Source organism: Saccostrea cucullata, unplaced genomic scaffold (genome assembly GCF_032062105.1).
Source record: "Saccostrea cucullata isolate Sc308-1 unplaced genomic scaffold, CSIRO_AGI_Scuc_v1 ctg376, whole genome shotgun sequence".
Lineage (NCBI taxonomy): Eukaryota > Metazoa > Mollusca > Bivalvia > Ostreida > Ostreidae > Saccostrea > Saccostrea cuccullata.
The window spans coordinates 84,737-112,656 of NW_026933720.1; the positions used below are offsets into that span (position 1 = coordinate 84,737).

The following is a 27,920-nucleotide window of genomic DNA, read 5'->3' on the forward strand; positions in this document are numbered from 1 at the left end:
GCAGATTAAATATTTTTTTTGTATTTTTTGATATTTAAAATGCCCCAATCTTATGTTTGAATTAGTGTCATACCGACAGAAAAAGATAAATCTTCAATACTAGCACTTTTAATTGTAACCCCCCATCCAAGCTTCAGCGTGCAAGATTTAATTTGTTTTCTAAATATATTTTTTTTTACAGTAGACAGAAATGTTGGTTTATTATTGTACATAAGAGCAGAATCTTCAGTGGATTCGAATACAACATGTAGCTCACGTCATTTCCATATGTTGCATTCTTGAAAAATCATCGATTTGACACAAATTAACGTCTGAGAAAACACTAGATGAACATGATGAACAAAATACCTGAGCTATTTTCATAAGGAAAGTACATCTATAAAAAAAATTTTATCCAATAGTAAAATAATATCATATTATTACAATGAAAGCCAAAACATTATTGCGGAAACAACCGAAGTTCCTGTGGGGAAAGTGTTAGTGTATGGTGGGGGGGGGGGTCCTCAATAAAACAAATACCATGACTTTCCTTTTTATTTTATTTTATTATTATTCATTTATTTTCATTTTGTTATTATTATTATTATTTATTTTTTTTTTTTTTGCTTGTCAAGGAATTTTTGATAGATGATGTGTCCCCGACTGAAATGAAATTGCTCTCTATGGGCCCGAATCTCAGATAGTAAAATTGATGTCTATAGATCAGGATTTCCAAACCAAAATTTCAAATGACATGCAAACAACTTCAACTACAGATTTAACACCCCCCCCCCCCCAGCCCTTCCGGATCAAATGGTGATAATATCTCGAAAATGTTGGACTGAAAAACTGAAACTTTTTCAATCATTTCAAAATTGACATTGTCTGTCATTTGGATAAATCATTAACACCGTGCGTATGAGAGTAGCTAAGGTAGATTGCAATTAAACGAATTCCGAACTAAAATTTAAAAGCTGTTTAGTTCCAATATTGCAAGTAAATATTCCACGGTCTTGCATTTTTAAGGCTCTGTAAAGGTTGAGGATCAGTTCTTGAACTTATATATCGATTGTGTTCAGAGCCATAAAAAAATTGTTCGTTATTCTAACGGAGGAAGGGTACGTGTGGGTGAATGCTGAGGACAGTATGGAGGGAGCGATAAAGACTGCCCATGCGCCCCCTAAAAAAACGAAATAATAATTAAGATGAATGGCAAAGGAATCTAAATTAAGTCTATTCAATAACTTTGATGGAAGGTTATCCGGATTGAGAAGATTTTCCTTTATTTTTTTTATAAACTCTAACTTTTCCTAAAAAGTGCCATCCTACACTGTAAAAACAGTGTTTAGAATCTAAACACAAATCTAAACACATTTTTTGTATCAATTTTTTTTTTTTTTTTTTTACACATTTAGCTCTAAACGTGTCTCGTTTCTAAACACGTTAGACTTCATGTGTTTAGTTACTAAACATCGATGTTTAACCCCTAAACACTTAAATCTAAACACATTTTTTGTTTCACTTTTTTTTTTACACGTTTAGCCCTAAACACATCTCATTTCAAAACACATCAATTTTTAAGTGTTAAGTTGCTAAACATGTTTACTTCCACAACATTAGATCCAAGAATAGTTTAAATTATAAACTATCGCAGGAAAACATATATTTGGAAGAAAAACATTATTAAATAAGTTTCCTACAAATACCATAACATTATTGAACATTCAAACATAGATTTATTTTGAAGAATTTTAAATTCAATATACACATATAAATTAAAAATTATAAATATTTTTTTGCTTGTGTCAATATTAATCAGCTCAGCAAGCATGCACTTATTCCTCATGTCCGTAACAAAAATTAATCAAGCTTATTAATTTCCTGCAAGTCTTTCACTAGAAACACACGATCACATGTTTTCGTCCATTACTGCCAGAAAGGAATCCATTCCCATCATACAAATGTTTTGGGGCTGTTTAAATATATACCGCACAGTACACTTCACGAAATTCAGTTTCCTCTTAAATGCAAAAAGTGCTGAAGATGTACCAACAATTGCGTGGACTTGGAAATGACACCATCTACTCTGAGACGTGTAGTTTTGCTTCGGTCTGGACCATATCTTGTAAGAAAGAAATGAAATTATACTAAAAATATGCCCCTTGCTGACTGATAGCTAACTGGCTAATATATGCAACTTTTATTGAAATCCATTTCACAATTATGTATTTTTAATACTGATACGGATATAGATATTTTCAATGACATTCTATGTAATATAAACTCCTTTCTAGCTTTCAGGAATGCAAAAATAAAAGAAGGAAATCTTGATCTACAATTGTGTACTTGCAACGTTTCTCATTGTAGTCAATTTATGTAAACAGACCTTTTATTGTAGTAATATATGTTGCATTTCAAATGCATTTCACAATCCCTTCCTGGTTATCACTTTGGTTATGATTCGCCTCATTAAATCCATCATCTTTAGCTTATTCTGGAATTTTCTTTAATTGTTTCGATAACCGCCGCTCTATTAACGTTCAAATATATTACGCGTAAACACATTTAAGCACAGATGAAGAAACAAACTTTTGTCAAAGAAGAAAATAAAAGTGTTTAAATTAAAATCTAAACACGTAGTTTTTAATTTTTTATACAAACACAAAAATGGAATTGAAGTGAAAAATATTTGTATATCTAAACACGTTTGAACACCACAGATATATATAGAAATTTATTATTTGCATCATTTGCAATGAAATTAGGCCAAAAAATATATACCAATCCAGGCATCCATTTTTTGTTTGTATCATCTGTCCTTAAACATGTTTAGGTCTAAACACGTAATGGAAGTGTTTATTTTCTAAGCGCAGTTTTTACAGTGTTGTTATCCATATAAAGATAAAAATCTTTGATTGACCAGCTAAGTGTTAGTTCACTTTAAGCTGACGGCATTATAAGGATAATGCACTTTATGGTGTATCTAAAGAAAAAAAAGGTTTTCCATATTATATTAAATCAAACAAGGACATAGCTTAATTAGCCTCAAACTATATTTGATTTCATTGACTGAAATTCTGAATGAAGATTAAGCCTTGGGATGAACTCGAACAGAAGCACGCTAATCACTGATACCTTCAGAGGGAGAAGAAAAAACGATTGATGGTAACAGCAGAGGTAGATTTGAGGTTCAATATAGAATAAGATGTTTTAAAAATCAATTAAAGTCATGACCAAACATTCTGTTCATGCACAAGGTACATCTTTGATTTCATTCTTAATGCTTGTTTATTTGTGTATAGATGGTCATCAAGACAACACTATATCTTTTACCCCCCTCCCCCTCCCCCACTCCCTTACACACCCCCCCCCTCCCCCACTCCCTTACCATTTACAATCAGAGCTTGAAATCATAATTAATTATAATTCAAAGAGAACCTAAGAAAAAAATAGAATAAAGTAAGATTAAAATTATTTTTACATGTATCTATTGTCAAGAAAGTACGTAGTATCATTCTTGGAACAGGTACCCCCCCCCCATTATTTTAATTTTGTTTAAATATACCAAGCATTAATTTTTACTATTGAAAATGTTCATTCATTTTCAAAGCCCCCCCCCCCCCCTTTTACATACACATAAACTTTCTGTTTTATCATAGAAAAAACAAATCAATTATTATAGTAATTTGGAAATGTATAAAATAAAATTCAGCTGTGAAAGAAAGTTGGAATCTACCCACCCCTTTCGCCACAATCTTCCTAACCCCTCGAAATCATTATTTTCGGCTTTGGAAAGTTTTCGTTTGTGGATCCGCCACTCATCTTTGCAAGTTTCTTTCACTGTATTTGATTGGTGAAATTTGTGGAATTAAACCAATCAAAATTGCTTTTGCATTTTAAGAATAAGTTTTAAGTGTCATGGCGGACAAGGGTAAGTCAAAAACATATGAAAAGTATTCAGACGATAATTAATAAACAAGTATGATCTTTTTTGACATTTCAGTACTATAAAATGGATCCATAACAAATGTTTTTTGCAATTCATTTACTAAATACATGATCTGATCATTCAGTTTTCGTAATAGTTTGGTGAATCATCTGATAAATATTCATAAAGCAGGTAATACTTTTGTTCCAGTGTTTAAATTGGATATTTCCTTGTTTACCTTTGTATAAAGACACGTGAGGTCCACTTATATATTATATCCGCAAATCTGGAGCGAAATATATAGATAAAGTTTTGACATGTTCGAATTTCCTCTATTTACATAGCCCGAGGAAGGAATTTTGATGTTAGATAACATTTTTATTTAGCAAACGGACATTGAAAACATTAACAATCATTAAATCGAATATTTTTAATATAGTATGAAATCAGACTGTGTACCAGCTGTGTACCTTGCTGCATTGCAATAATAACAAGAATAGATATGGGTTACCCCATATCCAAAGATATTCGACTTTTAGATTTAATATGTTTAACAGTGTTTAATGACGTTTATAAAAATAAAACTGCACTGTCTAGTTATAGAACTTGTGTAAATTTCGATTGAATAAGTAAATTTGGTCATATAGTCTCCTAACCATGCTAACAAACAGTACACATACCTATGTCCGCAAGTCCAGTTAGCCTTGGTCTATACACACGTGCGATGGAGTTGTCAAACGGACTCCCGCGAACAGAGAAGTGACGATGGCAGACAAAACTTTTTTTCACATAGATCACATGAATACAAATTCTGATTCATAAAAATTAAACGATTGTCAGTTTAGAAATCCCCGGCCAGTTCGGGTTTTGTTACACATTTTACAGGTACTCTCCCCATGTGTAGTTTGTCTACACACGTGCAGGAATCTGCTCAGGGATTGAAAATTCCGTCAGTTAATGTGCTACACACACAGAATGATTTTTTTTTCTCTTAGAGGAAACTATATGATAATTAACGAACAATTAACATGATTTTAATACTGTTGTTGATATATAATAATCACTTCATCAGTGAAAAAATATCAACCGAAGAATGACCTAGATATTCTCTGTTATCAAACATGTTAAAAAAAAAGCTGAGGAGGGAGCAAATTTTACGATATGTAGGAATATTAACATTTTTTATTTGCATTTAGGGGGGAAAGTGATCTTTGGAGGAAAAATTAAAATTAATTTTGGTTTCTTTTACGTATGACATACACAACATTATTCTTATCATGAACAATTATGTTGTATCTACTTATTAATGATGGAACTATTTTCGTCGGAACAATTTGTGTGAGTCGCTGCTGACTACAGTAATATATCTTGAACTAATAGTATGCACTGATCGAATATATTAAAAACCCTCTCCAAAAGTATTTTTATCAATTCCATTTCATTTTTTCTGCATGACTGTTTTTGAGAGAGTACTACAAATCCAAAGGATCTTCATGTTGATGCAAAAATAAATTATCTGTCAAATGTTAATTAAAATTTAGATCTGATTGATTAAGTAAATTTGGATATAGATGAGTAAAAATGCCATATGCCATTACTTAAATATAAATTAATTTTAAAAATAGGAATGATGAATTCCTACTACATGTACATGTATAAATGTCAGAGGCAATCTGTAAATGGATAACAATGTCTTTTTATAGTTGATAATCCAGAGTCTTATGCTTTTGGCCAGGGAATTTATTATTGTGCAGTAAGAGTGAAACGGTTCACAGTGGTATCGATTCACTGTGGTATTTCTTCTCGGTTCGATGCACAGTACAAAATCTCTATTTTCAGTTCGGTTCGTTTTTCGGTCAGGATCTTTATTCAGTTGGGTTTGGCATAAGGTATAAACATGTTCCTCCATATAATTCAGTTGTAATTAGTTCAAAAACGTAAATTTTTGTGGACTTAAAGTTTGTAAAATACTGTTTATTAGTCAAATCAATGAAATTGATTTCTTCTATCCATTTTGCACATGAATTATTTGACTAGATTAAGTAAAGGAAGCATAAAACAACAGTTGAATTTTTTTCCTTCTATCAAAAGGTATCGTATCGAAAATAACCGAACCGAGACCAAATTTTACGATATGTATCGAACCGTGAGGGAGGCATATTGTTTCACCCCCTATTGTGCCACATGAAATTTGTATTCATTGATAGCCCAACGACAAGAGTTGTTCAAAAATCACCTTAGTATATAGTGGAGAAAAATAGAATTTTTTGTTAAAAAGCAATTATTTTAGCTTTATGAGCATGATAAGGTTAACTATTTCATTTCACATAAAGGAAGATTTTCATAAGATACAAATAACAACTAAGCCCATCTTTAAAAATTGTTTGACTGTTTAATACCCTGTCTAAAACTGGCAGGCTAAAATGTTGAAATTTTGTGAGAAAAAAGATTTTCCCACTTTCCTACCAACCCATTTTTGTTAAGGGGGGGGGCAATCAAACATTATTTTAAAGTAAGATGGCCTAAAGGAGAAAACATTTTATCGGTAGCGGAAGTAGTGGAAGTTTAAATTTCAATAGAAAATGAATGTAAACAATGTACCAGTGCCTGAAATAATTTTTTTTTTGGTCAGTTACTGGAGACCATGTAGCATATCATCCATTGATGTTAAATTCATTTATTATTCTCAGATACGAAATAATTTTTGGTTTGAATCAAGATCTTTGTGGCAATGAATCACAGTCTGCCCTCCCTCCTCCCAAGTCCAGGACCCCCTTCCTCCTTACCCCATGCAGCTAGCCATTAACCTAGAAGCATATTTTCCCTAAATTACCAGTTGTATGGTCACTTCTTCACTTTAATAAATGATATATTTTGGAGAAACACAGAATAGTAAACCCCTGATTCTCATTTTTGTAATCTTTATGACACAGGTTCTACTCTTTTTTTTTAGGACTGTATTGTTTGTTCTCTGTATAATTGTGATACAAACCAAGGACGAACACCCACACCCTGTATGTGAGGGTGTTTTGGAATGGTGTACTGTTAGCCAACAAACTGGACCCAAATGATGAAACCCTCTACGCAACCTGTGATGTAAGTGCCCAAGATGGAGCCCCAAATGACCCCAACTTAGAGACCTCAGAAGCTGGATGTCTGACTGGTAAGATTATATTGCTAAAAAAAAAAACAAAAAACTAAACTGTCTAATAAATGTATCAATACCAAAAATAAACAACTCTTGAAGGTCTAAAACTGCAATATTGATGGTAGAGATAACCATAACCCAAAATGGCATTGCTTCAAGTATATGTAGATAACATAGCATATACAGGTAAACCTTATAAGTTTGTCTCGAGATTATATATTCATTACCAGCACTGTCTATTTGTTTCTGTATGCTATGATTTCATGATGCAGTGTTTCATCAATATGAATGGTGAGTGTGAATAAAAAAAAATGTACTCATGAATCTACTGTATTTGGAAATAAATCAAAAAAGGAAAGCATAACAGGGACAGTAACTCTTGCATCCCTATCATAAAGATCTCAAAGAACTTCATAAAGAAGTCAAAACCTTAAACCATAAAAACAGAATTAAACAAGTCAGGATAACATTTTTTTGGTGGGGGGGTTATTATGACTTAGTTCTAACATGAATGTATATATGAACTAACTTCATGTACCAAATGTAACAAATGCTAGCCAGATCATGTGTCATGTACACTTCACAGATTTCCTTTTACGGTAGAGCAAATAAAAAAAAAATAAAGATGATCTTTTGTGGGAGGTTTAGCCAAGATTAGAAGATGTTACACATGTTACATAACCAGGGTTTGATATGGAGAGAAAAATCTCAGGATTTCGCTAAGTTTGCATAGGGTTTGTTTTACCTGTAGGTTCATAGTGACATAGGTATTTAGGTCAGGATATATATATTCTATAAGTGAACTTGAACTCACCTGTGCAAATGAATGCATTTACTGTTAATTTGTTTTGGAGGTGTGATAACGTATATAAATATAAGCACAGGTACATTCATATCAAAGATCACCTGGATTTATATATTAAACAGGTAATGATTTATGTATATTGATTTTAATACTTATAAATACATGTTTTCATAATATTTTACATGTTTTTATCAATTTATATGTGGTAGGAATGGTAGGCATATTCTACCCCCTAATTAAACAAGGTAATTGTTTAATTAATTTTTACTAAATGACTTGTACTTGTGTGTAAATGGATTTACATTCATTAAATTCTTGGCAGATGTTTTATCTTAGATCAGTATTTAAACAAAGCAGGAAATATATATCCATTACACAAATATACATTGTATTGTTACAAGTTTTAAGTTTGTTTGTTTGATGACGATTTTTCTTTTTGAAAAATTTTCCTGCTCTACACATTGTATAGATAACATATAGTCTAAGGTCTACAGCTTGCATAGGTTGAAATAGAGTCTAAAAAATTAATTTTCTAATGAACTATTAAAGCCAACTGCAGGGTTTCATTAGAAAATGGAACATAAAATTGCTATTTCAGGAAATCCCATTGAAGATTTTATGCATAAGTATGCATATTTAATTAAGTATATAGAGTGGGAGATTTATTAAAGTTTGATTTAAATTATGAAGATTTACAGTTTTTTTAATTCAATATCATTATTATGAATGTAATTTTAAATGCACTGTATATGAGCAAATGACAAAGTTATGAATTAGAACATTCCTTTAACTCTCAATGTAAGAGGGCTGAGGGTCGCAAAGTCAGACTTTAGATCTTAAGTTTATTTGTTTCAGTAGCATAATTCCTCATTTAATTGATTTTTAAGTTTTAAGGGAAAAAACTACTGGTAAAATTGTCATGGTAATTTATTAGTTGAATAAATTTTGATGGAACAATGAGGATTCAGCTTATGCATGTATTAATCAGCGAATAGATCAGTCCAAAAACTAAATTTAAGAAAGAAATCAATATTCCATGAGCTATATAAATGTCATGTCAAACTATGCTTTGAAGCTTATACAGTAAGAGAAGGGATGGATGAGGATAGAGATTCTGTCTATACAAACTAAACAGTACTAAGGAACTAAATTATACAGCTATATTATACAGTAGCCTGTAACTGTCAATTTATTCAGTTCTGTTAGACTTGATAATGATTAAAACACAACATAATTAACATTGGAACACATCCCAGACAATGCAGACTATAGACAGAGTACGGTTTCTGATGCAAGTTTTGCGCATCATTGACTGACGTTTCTGAGAATCAATGTCAGTGAGGAGCTTTTGTATGTAATCCAATGTTAAAGAGCTGATGTAGTGTTTGTGATGTAGATTTCATAGGGATAAGTCTACAGCTGGTAAAACATGTGGGTATTTTCATATATTATGCATTACATTGTGTGTATTCACTTTAATATTTTGTCAAAGATAATTTGTAGGCTCTGTGGATATCTGTATTTTTTTGGTGCTATTTGGTAGACAACTTTTAAATGTTTGATATAGAAAGACAAGTTTATCTAAACACAGTTTTAAACAACATGCCTTTAATAGCCTAGATATATACATTTAATCTGTGTTTGAGCAAATTGTTTTAAAGCAGAACTTCTTTGTCCCAGATTTCTTTGTTGTTAATGTAATATGTCCCAAATGGACCATTATCCATGTCTGCATTTAGCAGTTCATATAAATAAGTCACAGACATATGCATGTATTATACACAGACTCCCTGATTTCTTCAACTGGTTTACATTTATTGGGTATGTTGAATTAATTTGATAAGATAATACTGTAGACTCCTAATTATTTGCGAGGAATTAATTTACGCATAATTTCACGAGGAGCATCGCTAGCGGAAAAATATTACTCACTTTTATTTCAATGGTGCTGAAATCTACGCAAATTCTGTTGATCAACCATCCATTCGCTAATTATGATTCTCGCGATTTGACATTAAAGAGCCAGTTCACAAAAAAAAAAAGCACTCAAGAAAAATAAGGAATCTACAGTATGGTTATAAAATTCCTCTTTATTTTATAGGTGTGTTTTCTTGCAAATCCCTGTCTTTATACCTTTTTCTATAGAATTCCTCTATGTTTTGTAGATGTGTGTAATCTTGCGAACCTCCCTGAAGTAGAGATCCTCAGTCTTATAGAGGAGCAGATTCCCAAGTATCGCCTGCGGGCGGACACCATCACCAACTTCTGTGGGTACGAGAACGAAGACTGGATCCAGACCCCCCTCATCCCCATAGACGAGGATCTAGAGCTCTCTAATGAGCAGATCCAGGAAACGCTCAAGTACTTTGGTAAGGAACAGGGATGGATTTCGTCTGGGGAGGGGGTAATGAGGGGGGGATTTTATCAGGAGAGGGGGTAGTTGATTGGGAGGGATTTTATCAGTTGAGGTGGGAAAGGAATGGGGAGGGATTTTATCAGGGGAGGGGGTAAAGAGATGGGATTGTTGATGGGGAGGGTTAAGAAGGGGGAGGGATTTAATCTGGGGAGAGGGTAAGGAACAGGGAGGGTTTTTTTCAGGGGAGGGGGTAAGGAATGGAGAGAGATTTTTTCAGGGGAGGGGCTAAGGAATGGGGAGAGATTTTATCAGGGGAGGGGGTAAGGAATGGGGAGGGATTTTATTGGGGGGTAGTAAGGAATGGGGAGGGATTTCATCAGGGGAGGGGATAGGGATGGATTGTGGCGACAATTACACAGAGAGAAAGAGGGGGAGAGCTTTTTTAAAAAAATCTTTATACCATGGACTGTTTCATGTATTGATTTTGCTGTAGGCTGATATAAAAGAACTTACCGAAATGAATTTAAGCAAGAGTTGTATTGTCTATGTGAGATTAAGTGTATTGCAGAAATAAATTCATCAGTAATGAAAAAGGGGACATCTTTTTGGGAAATCATCTCCTTTCACAATGAATAGCTTTATAGAGCTGTATAAAGATTGATTGATTGTATACTGTTTGACGTCCCTCTCCAGAATATTTCACTGATATGGAGATGTCACCATTGCCGGTGAAGGGCTGCAAATTTAGGCCTATGCTCGGCACTTACAGCCTTTGAGCAGGGAGGGATCTTTATCATGCCACACCTGCTGTGACACGGGGCCTCGGTTTATACGGTCTCATCCAAAGGACCGCCCCATTTAGTCGCCTTTTACGACAAGCAAGGGGGTACTGAGGACCTATTCTAACCCGGATCCACACGGGGGATCTGTATAAAGAGGTTTGGGATGAATTGCTGTGTAACAAACAGTTGTGATCATTTCTCTAAAGATAACAAAAATTCTTCACAAGATTTTTTAAAAATGAGATTAACTTTTTATTTTGTTTATTTACAAAGGCGTATATTTTGAAATGTGCAAAGATGGCAGTGTTTTTCAAAGATTATTAAAGTTCAGGTTTACCTTTAAGGAAATTAGTTCTATTTTTGTAAGCTAAGATTTACTTAACACCTTTGAACTAATTGAACATATTGTGACCTATAATGTAAAAAAATTACAGTGTATAGAAAACGTGTTCAAAAATGTTATTGAAGCGGATAATAAGATTAGCAAACTTGCAGTCTATGTAGATTGTCAAGTATGTATACCTTGTAAAAGAAATTCAATAGGATTCTAGTTATCCATTCATAATGTATGTGTGAAACAAAGCACTGTTCCAGTGTGTACAAATGTTCTTTTTAATATTTTACCTTGAGTAGTTCTGATGTATGTCTGTTGGGTGATACCCTCTGAAAGTTACTGGAGTGAATTTAAACTCGCTGACCTAAACCCACTGAAAAGAATAAGGCAGCAGTTTTGAGGGTGTAATAGTCATTTCAATCAAAGACCTTTTTATAAGGTGTAAGATTGTTTTGGCAAAGTGTCTTGCTTTAAAATTTCAATAGCTTTTAATTAACATATAAAGTAAGATTGGAATTTTGCCATATGTTGACTTCAACAATAAGAGTATTGAATAATTCTCTGTCAGACTTGGACTTATAAATTACAGAATATTAATTGCTTACAGGATTATTTTATTTGTGTACCTGTAAAGCTATACTGTTTACGTGAATTGTCATAATTGGATTACCTATTGCTTGTTGTTGTTTGATGAAATATAAATAAAGGATATTGGCTCATCATAGAATCTTGACAAACCTGACAATGCTGATTTAAAATTACAAGGAGACTTTGATCTTCCATCCAGAATTGCTGAACAAGTTGAATGCAAATTGTGAAATATGAATTTTTTTCTATAATTCCTTCCATCAGTTCCTAAGATAAGGCATTGTAATGCAGGATATACTTTTTGTGTATATTGAAAATTAAATTGCAACATCAGCATAAATAATCAGTCATCGATATTTTGATTGGATTCAATGTCATTAACCTGGTGGACTTTGAGATTTCAGTCCTGTCAATAATTCCAATGATAAGTAAAGGACAGAAATTTAATTCCAATATTGATGTGACAGCTTTGTTTACAATAGTTCAGTTTGAACATGTAGTACGCAAAAAATGTACCGAGAAAAATTGATGCCATTTCCAATAGCAACTGATGAGACCTGTCATTTGACGGTGATTTTCTGGAAAATATTGGCTACCTGGGAATAATTTTCCTCATGGAATATTTATCCTGGTGACTGGCTGATTTGTGTACTAGTGGCAATAGATTGGATATTGATCTGGTGATGTGTATTGGTTAGTCCTGTATATGGGTGGATATTGGCTTTGTTATACATCTCTCTGCCAAGTGTACAGGGATTATTGACAAGAACTGCGGGTATTATTGTGTGTTCCCAACGGTGATAGAATTGTCATCCCATTAACACTTCATTTGATGAAAAACAATTTATTTAATGGAAATATTAGAAATGTATAAAGAAGGCAAATACGCTTCTTGGAAAGTATATATAATACTGTTATTAGGACTGGTTTGCTGAATATTAAAGTGAAAAAAATGACTCTGAAGTTTAGGAAAATGAAGTATGAATGTTGACTCAGTAGAAATGAAAAGTTTATAAAATTGTGGAGATTGAATCACAAAGTTCGTAAGTTAACATACTTAACAATGGAGTATGGATGATCAGTTTGAATCGGGGAGCAGTGCAGACAATAGCCTATGGAACCTAGCAGGTACACAGATACGTATTTAATCTCCATACTCGGGGTTTTTGGCACATATAGCATGTCTTTTATGTAGGCTGCATAAACATTTTAATACACTCCTTTTGTAGACGACGTCAAAAGTTTAACGGCATGTTTTGATCTCTATTTGAATATGAGCCAGGCATTTAAATACACAAGATTAGTTTAGCAAATTCAAAACATAAAATTAAAAGGAAAATTTTTGTGTCAAGTTATGCAATTTCTTAGAAATCAAGTGTAGAAAACTTGATTGTTTAAGCTTTGTAAACTTGACAAATATGTATTAATGGACGTGAACGATCCGGGTAAAATAAGGTTGGGCGATAAAACAATCATTTGGGTTTGGATTATTTTTCGAGCTCTATGATTTTTCTGCCAACTGGATTCTAATACCAGGGTACATGCACAGATTTATGCATAATACTTCAACATGTTAAACTAGTTTGTTTTTGGCAGAGGAGTGTGCATGGGTTGGCCAAATATTTCAGATTTAATGGTAAGGTTTTGAAATTGTTCATTTGCGAGATCTTCAATATCCATGCAGAACTTATAAATAATTTATTACGTGTAAAATTCTCATTGTCAAATATTCTTGTTATTATAGTTATTATCCCATTCACCCAGTTCTAGCTTTGCAATATTATCTGGTACACATTGTCTCAAAATTGGTAAATAGCCAGTAATTAGAGATTTTACTTTTTAAATTATTTTTAAAGAATTAAAATCATCAATTTGCAAAAAAAAAAAAAAAATAAAAATAAATTCAAACAAAATTCAGTTAATTAAAAGTTGTCTTTCTGTGGGTTCAAATATGTGATTTTTACAGTTGTTGGACAAAATTTCAATTTATATGGAAATATGGACATCTTAGGTCTTACACTAATGAATAAATTGCTAAAATGTTTGTTCTGTAATGGATGTATCTCAACATATTTACTCCAAGGACATTTATTAAAAAGATGCAAAATTACAGATCATTTTACTTTTCAAAGACATTGCTTGAAAATGAAAAAAAAAAATTACATTCATTTGACAGCAAAAAGGGCTCCTTTTAGAAAAAGAATCAGAGAAATTTTAGTGAGGATGCAATTTTGGTATTTTGAGCAAGGGTATTGGGATTGCTTGAATTGAATTGATTAACAATTCATTTAAAATTTTAAGTTACAGTTATCTTCTGTGTAATCACCATAAATTGCTAAGATTCACTTTTGCTAAAATTAAATACTTATTTTTTTAACTAAATGCTGAATTTTCATCTTTCATTTTAAAAATTTCCTTATATGGTACTTTTTAAAAGAAACAGTTTTAACTTTAAGATAAAGAATTTCTGAGGTGACCGACTATTTGCTATCTCTGCTAGAGCTGTACATTTATGTGATCTTTGTTTTTTTTTTCAGTGCTATGTTCGGACCGCGTGACCCAGATGACTAAGACGTATAATGATATAGAAGCAGTAAACAGACTCCTGGAAGAGGTACATGTCAAAGTCTAACGACACAAGTATTATCCCAGAAAAAGAAAACCCTGTCAAAAGTACATGCACGCATTGCAAGGCAACTATTGACCGGGAAAGGGGGATTTAATAAATGACATGAAGAGGCACTGGTTCATTGCATTAAAATCAAGGAATTATTTGTACAGTATTTTATCAGGAAGTCTTGCCAAATTTATGATGTCTGGCTTTGATATGCAATTGAGCCAGAGATATCCTGCAATATTAAAATTAGAGACCAACTTGGGATAATGCTTTCAATAATGACACCTTGTTATGTAATTTTTATCAATGATAGAGAATGCAGAAGCTTATTTCATCTCCTTGCATGCAGAGGAATTTATAATTTTATTTTATTTTGCAGAAAGAAAGAGATTTAGAGTTAGCAGCTAAAATTGGACAGACCTTACTGACAAAAAACCAAGAACTTTCAGAAAAAAATGATGTATTAGAGGAACAGTTAGTTCTACTTACAGAAAAGGTACACAACACCAGCCCTGATTGGTCAGTCTCCTGCAGTTGAGTTGCAAGAGTACAATGTATAGGGGCAAATTAAATGCAGCAGAAATGTTTCCAACACAGTCTTAATGTTTTATACTTGTATATACCAGTGAATTCAAGATATGAAGAACACCTTTTTTCCTACGTGTTAGAGTCTGCATCTTATGTGTGGTTGGAGATTTGTTATGTGAATGTTTGGATTTTAAATTGTAATTCACTTCCATTAGACAAATATCATTCTTTGCTTTTAATTCCCAATCTGTATTTTTTGTAGGTAAATCAAATCAAACATGAGTTATCACTGAAGGATGGGCTACTGCAGGCCTTCTCAGAAACAGCTGATTTGTCACCGGGCGAGGAGTCCTCCAGGTATGCTAGAGTAATCATTAGTGAACTAATAAAGAACAGTTAGAGAGCAGAAACTTTGTCCAAACTTTCACACATGTCTCTGTTATTACCTGTTTGGTATGTAAATTAATGTCACATGAATAGATTTTTACCTGCTCTTTCATGAGTTGATGCATGTTGGTTACATAATTTATTTCTAATTATAGGTGTAGGTGTGTAATCTGTAAAAATTATACTGTAATTACAGGTGTTACTTGTATTGAAAAGTTATTTGTTTTCATGTATTCATGTACATTATAGATACCTTGATATGTCTCAACTTTTAATTACAAATGTTACCTAGTATGGCATAGTGTCTGTACTACTATGTTATACATATACTGTACAACTGATTTATGTATATGCGTTAAACCTATGAACTGTATGGTTCTTGGTAATAAACAATACAATACAATACTTCATTACACAAGTAACTTGAATTGTCTCTTGATATTTACAGCAGCAGTAATGACTGCTTACAGCACATTGGAGGAGCCTGCGCTCTACAGACAAAAGTCAAAGATCTCGAGGAGGAAAATCTCAAACTCCGATTAGAGGTCTCTATTAGATTTAGCTCAATTAGCTGTAAAAATCTTCTCTAGAGTTAATTTAATGTAGAAATTTGTCATTTCCAAAATTTAAAATTTAAGAACATGAGGCAGATATGAAAAGAATAAGAAGAAACTGAGAGATATATTTAAATGATATTAATTTTAATTTGAACAGACTGAGCAGCTTTCAGCAGAAACCTCTAAGTATGAAGAAAAAGAACAGAGATTGGTGGATGATTGTGTGGCACAGCTAAGTATGTACCAGAGTATACAGAATGTAAATAAATATGTCATACAAAATATGATTTAGCCTATAATACATGTATTATTCCCTAAAGTTATATAAAGTAATAACCACAATTCGTGAATTTTTTTGTCTCGCTTAAAAAGAGTTAATGTCTACCTCGCGAAAATAAGGTCTTGCTAAGATTTTGTGATCTGCAGAAATCTCATTCTATCATTGACCTTTGTATGTAATATTGCATGCTCTTTTCACTTAACAAAAATACTGTGTCCTCAGATGCCAAGAAGAAGGAACTGGACCTCCTGGTTGAAGATTTACTGAAGAAGACAGAGGAATGCAGTGGTCAAAAGGAGGAAATCACCAACCTGCTGGCTCAGGTGGTGGATCTACAAAAACGCATCAAGATCGTAAGTATTTCTGTACATGTCTGGTGGTGGATCTACAAAAACGCATCAAGACTGTAAGTTTTACTGTACATGACACGTAATGCATAAAAAAAAATTAAGCTGTACATGACAAAAGGTGGACCTACTAAAGATCCTTCAGGTCTCTGTCTCTGGCAAAACAATTGAAGGGTTGAAAGTTTGATGATTTTGGTATATTATAAAAATAGCGAGTGGAAAATTTGACAATCTACCAGTATTTAACAGTGCTCTCTACCTTGAATATGAAAGTTGATGAGTGAACATTTTGACAATTAAAAGAAATTCATCAATTTTGTCAATGTTTTCACATTGTCAAAGTTTCCACTTTTACAGTATATTAATGAATTAATGAATTTCATTAAAGAAATTTCTAAAATGCTATCAATGTCCACATAAAATATTTATAAGCTGTTGAATGCATTTGCTAAATTGCATCACATGCAGATAAGAGACTTTAAATGAATGATTTCAAGGTGCATTAAGATACATGTATGTGCTCTAGATCTCTTTAAATATAAGACTAGGTAATGTGTATGAGGTAAGGTAAAGGGAAAATCAATATTTCCTGGAGAGCTACGTGCTCTAGATGAGGATGTCAATGGTTTTAGGTGACAGAACAAATCTAATGTACCGAGTGGATTTACTGGATAACTATAAGATATTTATTGTAATTATCTGTATATATATATGTGTTGTTATATTTATTGTAGGTGACTCTGGAGAACATGGAGTTACAGAAGCACCTTGAAGCTTCACAAACTGCACAGAGACAGCTGACTTCAGAGGTCTGTATCAAATCTCAGACTGTGTGTATGTACATATTTCTATTCTTCATTCATTCATTCACTCAATCATATGTTCATCCAAAACATTCATTCATTTAATAATATATCATCATCCACATGATCAATTATATTTTCACGAAACGTTTCATGATTACAGTCATTCAGATTCCATTTCTATATTAAATGCTTTAAGGGAAGAAAAAAAAACACATTTAAATAGGTCTTAATCATTTTTTTTAAAAGTACCAAACACATTACTACATGTATTATAAATGGCTAATTTTCTTTCCTGATCAGCTTGCCAGTCTGAAGGACAAACATGACGAGATGTGTGCGATGTACGAGCAGGCTCAGGAAGAGATCCGTGAGCTGCGACGTAAACAAAAGCCGGGGGCGGTCAGACATAACTACATGTCCTCATCAATGCTGAGTCTCCCCTCAGACTCGCTGGCCTCAGAACTGGAGAGCTCACTCAGGAGCGAGTGTGATTATCCCCCCGGTTACTCACCAGCTGAGAGAAAGTAAGGCACTCTCACTGTCTTCTCTATAATCAGATTATGCACAGTAACACTATTTAACAGTCTTGGAGAACCTGTAATTTTTTTCAGAAAAATCGTAAGTCATAATGATTATATCTATATAACATATCAAGAATGTACACTGTTTATCATTCTTTCTTCAGAAGCAGTGATGCCTTTAAATATTATTTTTCCAAATTCTTCAGAGTACACAACTGGAAGATCTTCGAGACTGCTAAAGCTGCACTAAAGGCCGGAAATTCCCGCAGCTCTATGCCCGGATCAAGAAGTTCCCTGGCCCCCTCTGTTAGCCCGAGCATGCTAAATCTAGGTCACAGTCCCCCCGGGGCCAGTAGCCTGGACATGAGTCGTAACGACAGTGGTGGAGAATCAGCGTCTGTATCTACCAGGAGTTCTATGTACTTCGCTGACGTGGAGGGGAGTGAAGCTCCGACAGATTTAGCAGGTCTCAACAGTCTGTACAGGTAAATAAAAAACAAGATTGAGAGCATTTAGCAGTCTACAGGTAAACAGGTAAGGGACTGGAAAGTCTGTAAAGGTAATCAGAAAAGATTTACAGCATTCAGAAGTTTGTAGTAAACAGAAACACATGTTTTACTTCCTTTTACATTCTCTATAGGGAAACAAAAGAACAAACATGAGTTTTACAGGATTTAACTTTGAGGTCTATACCAAACTTACTGCTTAAAAATCAGATCTTTTGAAAAATTTTAAAAATGATTGATAGATACTGACAGGTTAGACTAATTATTGTTTTATTTAAAGGAAAACTTATTTAACCACATATACCTTTGTAGGAATGAGAAATGTCAGTATGGTAAACCAGGGATTCCTGGGTCGAATGATCTGGAGACAGCCCTACGTAAGCTGTCAATACGGCGAGCTAACGAGCTTAACGAGCGTGACTTCAGGGAAGACGAGGAGAAGAGACAGAGAGAAAGGAATAGGTATGACTTGTTAGGGCAGAAATAGGCTGTGTAAGGCCAAAATAGATGGAAAAAAATGTAGAGAATTGATTTAGTTCAGTTAATGTTTTTCATGGATAACAACATTAATATTCTGATACAGAACAGTGACTCTTTAATACCATAAAAGATCAAATCAGTCAGGATCAGTGATTGTGTGTTGAAGCTTTGCATTCAAGTTCACATTAGCTCACAATTGATATGAATCTTTTGAGATATTTGTCAATAAGATTAACTTGAAAGGAAGAAAAGTTCTCCTCTGACATGAACCTCTAACTGACTATATGTCTTTGATGTGACAGGACGGAGAGTGATTTGTACGACACGCCGGGCACCTGTCGTACCCCGGACAGCACGCTATCAACAGGAAGTGGACTGTCTCAGTTCTCACTGACAGGAAGTAACAACCCGTACTACCGTCTACCACAGAAACTACGAATCATCAAACCACTCGAGGGTAAATCAGACTTCTGTAGATTTCAAATTTATGTTTCAGCTTTTAAAAAATTACCATTTTTTCCCCTAATTACATTAACTTAAGATGCCAGAGATGCTAGATTCAAAACTCATAAATGTGATAGACTTGAAGTAACAATTAGTATCTTGTAAAATGTTAGTAAAATCCAGTGCATAAATTTTACATGTAATTAGAGGATCAATTACATGGTAGTCAGGATAGTTGGTTGCACACGTCTAGCATAAGCAATGTATATGCATGTACTGTAACTGCATGTAAGGCACCATCTGAGTTGTTAGATAGGTTGATGTGAAGCTCACCTGTTGACTGGCTCTTTTGTTTTCTGTACAGGATCTGTATACTATATATATAGGGTTATTTTCACCTCTCTTTATTTTCGCCTTTTCAGTCTTGCAGAAAATTTTGCCCCATCTTAAATTCGCCCAGTTACACTTTTGTTTAAGAAATTTTACAGTATTCTTGGATTTGCCTGTTTTAAATTTGCCCAACCGAGGTAAGGGCAAAAGGGGCGAAAATAAAACGGGCAAAAATTTCCCTGCATTCAGTACTATATTGACAGTTGATTGTTGTTGAGGGCACCTGTTGACTGGTTCTTAGGTTTCCTGTACAGGTTCTGTATACTATATTGACAGTTGATTGTTGTTGAGAGCATCTTTAGACCGGCTGCTTGTTTTTTTTGTACAGGATCTGTGACCTTGAGACAGTGGCAGCAGCTGGCGACCCCTAAGATGGACAAACTGTTTGAGTCCAGACCTGGAGTGGCCACTAAAGGAGAGAGAAAGCTGGACATTGAGGTGGAGACGTATAACCTCAGTGACTTTGAGGAGGATGGTAGGAACTACTACTGATCACTATAAAGCTGTATTCTCCTGGTTTTTATTACAGTTTAAGATTTATCATTTAAAAAGAAAACAATTCCAAACTGAAGTGTTAAATAATGGGTTTTATATGAATTTTTAGCTCACCTGAGCCAGAGGCTCAAGTGAGCTTTTCTGATCAAAATTTGTCTGTTGTCTGTCATCGTCATTGTCGTCGTAGTCGTCGTTGTCATAAACTTTTCACATTTTCATCTTCTTCTCAAGAACCACTGGGCCAATTTCAACCAAACTTGCTACAAAGTATCCTTGGGTAAAGGGGATTCAAGTTTGTTCAAATGAAGGGCCACGCCCTTTTCCAAGGGGAGATAATTATGAATTAGAGAAAAATTTTTTTTAAAAATCTTCTTCTCAAGAACCACTGGGCCAGGAAAGATGAAACTCATGTGGAATCATCCTCAGGTAGTGTAAATTCAAGTTTGTTCAAATCATGACCCCCGGGGGCAGGGTGGGGCCAAAATGGCCGATCAAAGTTTTACATAGGAATATATAGGAAAAATCTTAAAAATCTTCTTCTCAAGAACCAAAGGGCCAGGAAAGATGAAACTCATGTGGAATCATCTTCAGGTAGTGTAAATTCAAGTTTGTTCAAATCATGACCCCTTGGGGTAGGGTGGGGCCAAAATGGCCGATCAAAGTTTTACATAGGAATATATAGGAAAAATCTTTTAAAATCTTCTTCTCAAGAGCCACTGGGGCAGGAAAGATGAAACTCATGTGGAATCATCCTCAGGTAGTGTAGATTCAAGTTTGTTCAAATCATGACCCCCGGGGGTAGAGTGGGGCCAAAATGGCCGATCAAAGTTTTACATAGGAATATAAAGAAAAAATCTTTAAATATCTTCTTCTCAAGAACCACTGGGGCAGGAAAGATGAAACTTATCTGGAATCATCTTCAGGTAGTGTAGATTCAAGTTTGTTCAAATCATGACCCCTGGGGGTAGGGTGGGGCCAAAATGGCCGATCAAAGTTTTACATAGGAATATATAGGAAAAATCTTTTAAAATCTTCTTCTCAAGAACCACTGGGCCAGGAAAGATGAAACTCATGTGGAATCATCTTCAGGTATTGTAGATTCAAGTTTGTTCAAATCATGACCCCTGGGGGTAGGGTGGGGCCAAAATGGCCGATCAAAGTTTTACATAGGAATATACATGTATAGGAAAAATCTTTTAAAATCTTCTTCTCAAAAACCACTGGGCCAGGAAAGATGAAACTAACATGGAATCATCCTTAGGTAGTGTAGATTCAAATTTATTCAAATCACGACCCCCGGGGGTAAGTTTGGGGCCAAAATGGCCGATTATAGTTTTACATAGGAATATACATGTATAGGAAAAATCTGTAAAAATCTTCTTCTCAAGAACCACTGGGCCAGGAAAGATGAAACTCATGTGGAATCATCCTCAGGTATAGCTGCAGATCTGTATGGTTTTATATATTTGCCTTTGACCATAACGCTACAGCTCCCGTAATGCAAAAGAGGGTGCAATTTACAGCGCAATATTTTTTGCGCACTTTTGGGGAGAATTTCTCCACCTTATAGCATTGGTCAATCAACTACCTTTCACCCCCTAATTCTAGGCACATTATTTAACTAATCTATCTATTTTATCCACCTCCCAACCCTTATTAGTCATCTCTACAAGTGATAAACTTGCTTGATTAAAATTATTTGTTAAATTGCTGAAAATTCACTTCAAGCGAGTTTATTGCCTGTAGAGACAACTATAAATGGTTGGGAGGTGGATAAAATATACATGCATATTGCTACAGAACATGTCTAAAACTGGGGAGTGAGAGGTAGGTTATAATGCTATAAAGTGGAGAAATTCTCCCCAAAGTGCGCAAAAAATATTGCGCCGTAAATTGCACCTTTTTTGCATTACGGGATCTGTAGCGTTATGGTCAAAGACAATATATAAAACCATAACGCTACAGATCTGCAGCTACCTCAGGCAGTGTAAATTCAAGTTTGTTCAAATCATGACCCCCGGGGGTAGGGTGGGGCCAATATGGTCGATCAAATTTTTACATAGGAAGATATAGGAAAAATCTTTAAAAATCTTCTTCTCAAGAACCACTGGGCCAGGAAAGATGAAACTCGTGTGGAATCATCTTCAGGTAGTGTAAATTTAAGTTTGTTCAAATCATGACCCCCGGGGGTACGGTGTGGCCAAAATGGCCGATAAAAGTTTTAAATAGGAATATATAGGGAAACCTTTTAAAATCTTCTTTTCAAGTACTTCAAAGCCATGCTTAGTGATATTTATAGGGAATCATCCTCAGGTATTGTAGATTCTAGTTTGTTCAAATTATGACCCCCTGGGTTGTTAAAATTCAAGCCCCACCCCAACCTCAGTAAACTATCAGTTCTGATCTGATATGTGCTTTTTCCAAATCAATTGCTCAGGTGAGCAATGTGGCCCCTGGGTCTGTTGTTTTTATCTGATGTGGATAAATTAGATGTATATTTTAGAATCAGGAGCTCACTGAATAGAACTTCACTAATGAATTTAAAAAATATTTGCCAAAGAAAATGATCAAACAGCAATAGCAATATCAGTAAATTGTGTAGGTAAGTTTCAGTAATGTGTAACTTTCATTGATTACAGATGATTACCAGGAATGTCCCAGTAAGCGGTTTGAGGAGAGTTCTACCATTAACACACTGACAGACTCCAAAGTCAAACATCCATCAGACTACAGCAGGTACGAAGGGGCATAACTCTTATAGACAGCATGAATTCTGTATGATTGTATAATAATGTGTAGATTAATAACATTATAATAATTTATTAAATAATTATCATATTTATTATTTTAATTCATTATGATATTGAAAATAAATTTAATTTCATCATACATAAAAAAAATATTTATTTTGCACATGGAAGCATTCTCTCTCCTCAATTTTCAGAGTTTAATTTTTTTTTTCATTTTTGATTACGGTACATTTTTTGTTGCTGAAGCCTGATTTTGATTGGTGTGAATTTTTGAGTTTGATTTGAATGTTACTTTTAAACAGTGATGAGGAAGAGACACTTTCTGAATGTGATAAAACTGAGTGAGTTATCTCCTCTTGAGTGAAATATAAACAATAACTGGGATAAGATTGCTCTGTAGTGCTACTTATCTATATAACCCATTACTGTATGCATGAAACAGACATCCAATATATTCCAGGGTTTACTTCATGTCTTGAATTTAGCATGCAGGTGTTTTTACCCATTTTATGCTAAAGATATACTGTACATACATGTACCTGATCTGCACAAGTTAGATTTTAAAATTGATTTTACAAATTCAGAAAAAAATTAAATGTAATCTTCTGGAGTGCAATTTTATTCAATTCCTTCCCAGTATCACCCTTTTGTTAACACATAGAAATTTTCATCCCTATTAATGCAACTATCCCTGCACATGTGCATTGATGAGAGCATTTACAGTATCAGTAGATAATCTTTATTTATTTAAAGTTGGATTTCGTAAATATAAAACATTGACCCTCAGGAGCTATTTTTGGACTGCACTCATTGAAACCTGTAAATATAAAGTTCACAGCTAGCTCTGCTAGTGCTGTGTGGCTGTGCTTGTTTGCTTGGTCAGATTAATACATTGCATGTAATAGGTGTAGTCCTTACATTTTCCAGAACCAGGCGAGTTCACTTCGCTCCAGGTACAGAAAGTGCCCTGTTATTTTGTTCTGGTAATGCTTTGGACTGTTCAGTAATCTATCACATTAAGTTAAAGTGATACTACATGCAAGATTTCACTACACATTTTCGTTTTTGCTTGTATTTTTTTTGTATTTTTATTGAATCAATGTCACTGCATGCTTTTTTGGTTTATGAGGATTTTGGTTTCAGAAAACAATCTAACAAGAAACCACCTGTAAATACGTCTCACTGTGGTGTTTAAATTTATATAAAACAGGTTTAACTTAGAATTAAAAAAATTTATAGTATATAACATATTTTCTAAATACTACATGTATATAAACCAATTTTGATAAGTATATGACAAAAACCTGTGAGACTAGCAATCAAACTAAGTTCACTTTAAACTGTTACTAAGAAAGTAAACCTCAGATCAGTTGTGAAATTCAATTTTATTTATATCATACTGTTTTTCAATGGGTATTTCACAATATAAAAATTACATTCAGTCATTGGAAAAAAATGTAGATCAATCATATAGTTGCTCATGAAATATACCTTAAATGTTATTCAAAGTCCCTTTATTATAATTTCTTCTCAATATATCAGACTTTTTAAGGTGGATATGAAAAGGATCTCTTTTACTTTAGTATATTGTATAACACTTTAATTTGTGTTTGTATTTTTTAGCCCCAGAGTTACTCCATCATCCTTTACCTCAAGAATGGCAACAGGTCAACAAGGTCACGACAATGCCACTAGTACATTCAGCGTATCGATGGGACTGGCATCCATTCTGAATGAGAGAGATCTGTTCCCGCCATCCAAGGATCCAAAAAGTAAATCAGAACCCGCCGGGAATCCCGACAGGGTTGACAGCATTGTGTCCGATTCCCATTTTGAGATTTCCAAAATCACAACGTCTTCCACGTACACCACCAAGACAGACAGCAGGACAGAGGTGTCTATGGGACTAAGTTTACCCACTTCTGGCACTGGTATACCAGAACCGAGTTTACCCCACTCTTCTGCTACACCATACAGGGGGTTACCATTTGATCACCTTAACCAGGGCACTCATGTGTTGATGGACACCCTGAAACATACAGGATACTCAGTCCTAAACTCCAGGTACCTCGGGGGGTTTCTAGGTTCTCAGAAAAAAGAGACAGACACTGCGCCTACTTCCGTATCCAGTAGTCAGACTCCAGTGTCATCAACAGCTGACAAATCGGATGTGATTCATGTGACGGCTGGGAGCATGACAAAGGCTGAAGTGTCAAGGATAAGCTCCTTGTTTGGGCGTGCCCTACCAGGGGGCGTGTCGGGGGCGTTAACACAGCTACGCCAAAACGGTATCTTCTAACAATACAGCAATTAAGACTGTAGAGAACATGATTAACAGAGACACTGACTCTAGGTGATGGGTTTCTGTGGTGTGTGCCTTATCATGTAGCATTCAGATTCACAAGCATTAGTTATCTACCTTGACCTATATACAATCATCTGTGTGGCATTTGTTATCTGCTTTATATGAATCATTGCAATCGTTATCTTAGTTTTTACCACCACATTTGTTGTAATGACATACTGTATATGTACTTAGAAGAATTGGCAATATTATAGCAAAGGACTAAGTACCAAACCTTGCCAAGGCCTTTAACAGGGTCTGAATTGTCTCACACTAGTCAGGTTTTAAAGCATTTACAGGAGAAACATATTGTACTTTTAATTAATATCTACTCTGAGGTATGCATTTTATTTACTTCCCAGCAAAGTCTTAAATTAACTCTTCCACAAGGTTAAAGATTTACACCAAAAAGAAATACTTAAGCATTGATCTTGTAAAATAAAATAGAAAGAAGTTACAAGTAGAATTTTTGCTCATGTATTGATCTCTCTCATTTGTGTGCTAGTAGGAAAAAAGGTTAAAATGTTGAATTATAGTTAAATTGTTCACATCCATGTAAGAATTCCAGTGGCAGTAGATAGACGTTAGATTGATATTCCATCAGTTAGAACTAGGTCATGTTGAGTTTACTTTATTGGCATTAAACAGTACATACCATATGTGGTCACACTGTATATTTTACTGCTGGTTAATTTTCCCTGATGGCTGCGTATTAATGTTTCCCAAGTATGGGGTTGGTGTAGTCACACACATTTACGTGTACATGTACATGTTTTACTAGGTAAGTGTTTGTAATATCTACCTGCTTTTATCATCCTCCATGAGGGAATTCCAGTTGATATGTGCTTGTTTAAGTTTTCACTGTAAACATTATTTTCATAAATTTATAAGATTTGTGCTGTAGACCAGTAATTAGTCAGGGATTCCAGTGTTTTTGTGATATAACCTTTGTGATCATGTATATACTGACTGTATATAATATAACTGTGCTGATTTTATGTTAATGAGAAATTTTTACCTGGAGTTTTACGAAATCGGCAATTAATGTTCCAAGACACAGATTTGGGTCAGAGACTGACAAAGTTAGGGCTGTGTTGTGTCAAATGTTGTACTAATCAAGTTCTGTACTAATTAATACTGTGGTTAAAAGTGAAGATGTCAGTTTACTTAGTCTAATGATTATATATCTGTGAAGACAAATTGGGTGCATTATAAGAATCTCAGTCTCTCAGTGTTTAGTGTGAAATACAGCTGTTACAATTACGTTTCCAAGAAATGTCTTTCAAATGTGTTGTTCATTTAATTACTAAAATGACCCTTTAAAAATTTTTAGAGATTGAAATATAATCTACCCTTCTACACAAAGTGTGAAAAAGTTCAGAAAATTGAAGCTTGTGAATATATGTATGAATATATATGTCATATGCAAAAGCAGAAATTGTAAACATGTACAAAATATGTAGGAATTTAACGTTACGTCCAGTTTGTTTTATTTTCCTTTCGTGATTGTATCTGTTCAGTGTTGATGACAATTGTTCTTTCTAAATGTAAAACATTCACCTGCCATTCATTCAAACAAGAATTTTTGTAATCCAGTGCTTAGATTAATTGTCCAATTTTTGTTTTGTTTTAATAATTTGGGTCCATTAATTTGTGATTTCCCTGTTCTGAAAGTTAAGCGGATTCAATGAGCAGGGCTGAGATTTATTTGACAAAGAAATCTTTTCACTAATGAGAATTTTTTTGTGTCATGACTTTCCTATTTTGTAACCAGAATTGTGTTGTGATATATACATGTATTTTATTTTTTACGTCTAGGATATATATACGTTAAAGGGGATTAAATAACTTACGTCTACACCTGTAAGCGGAATCTTGTAATCTTAGTACGGACAAAAGGCAAGCTCTTTTGCCCTAAGACTTATTAAAATCTTATATGTTCATATGTGCCAAAGTTTTAAATTGATTTTGGATAGATTTTGTTTTAAGTGTAGATAGAAGTCGGGAAGTATATCCTGAGTAGTGAATATTAAGTCGTTAGTTCTATACTTTGCCTACACCTGATTTTGTACTTTAACGATATTTTTTTTCTCTTTCACTTCTTTACAAAAAACTTTAAGTTAATGTACACCTGTGTCATGTACAAATTCTTTTCAGAACCTTGGAAAGTAATTTACAGAGTTTTTATACATAGAATATTATTTGTATTTATTAAGCAAAATTTACTAAATTGTCCGAGATAAATTTACCGTTCTGATTTGTGGGCCGTTGATTGTGGGATGGACACATCCCAGTATGGGTGCTAAGTTTCGCTGTAGGAAGCCTGTTTTTATTGTTTTTGATTGTTTTCCTTTGATTACTATGCAACAGACCAGAGATCTATATTCCCTGGATTCTGTTATAGAAAATAAACAAAGAGTAAATTATTTAGTGTTTTTGTTGTTTAACTGAACAAGGGTACATCTGTGTCCTGCAGGATGAATACAGCCTAGATAAAATAAGATTAAACTTTGAGGAATTTTGGAGAGTACAGGAAAATATAAGATTG

The 27,920-nt window shown here is 34.0% G+C and overlaps 1 protein-coding gene across 1 annotated transcript; it reads left to right on the plus strand.

Annotated features, from left to right (window-relative positions):
- Positions 1 to 6,892: 6,892 nt before the first annotated feature.
- Positions 6,893 to 27,798, plus strand: LOC134239085 (trafficking kinesin-binding protein 1-like; the record flags this gene model as incomplete). Its single annotated transcript, XM_062721243.1, has 17 exons — positions 6,893 to 7,070; positions 10,026 to 10,229; positions 14,458 to 14,534; positions 14,917 to 15,033; positions 15,328 to 15,422; positions 15,901 to 15,997; positions 16,167 to 16,245; positions 16,512 to 16,642; positions 17,371 to 17,445; positions 17,743 to 17,966; positions 18,170 to 18,448; positions 18,782 to 18,931; positions 19,252 to 19,406; positions 20,112 to 20,258; positions 22,918 to 23,014; positions 23,331 to 23,369; positions 24,652 to 27,798. Coding segments are annotated over 17 exons (2,820 nt in total), but the record flags the coding sequence as incomplete, so codon positions are not given.
- Between the last annotated feature and the right edge of the window lie 122 nt (positions 27,799 to 27,920).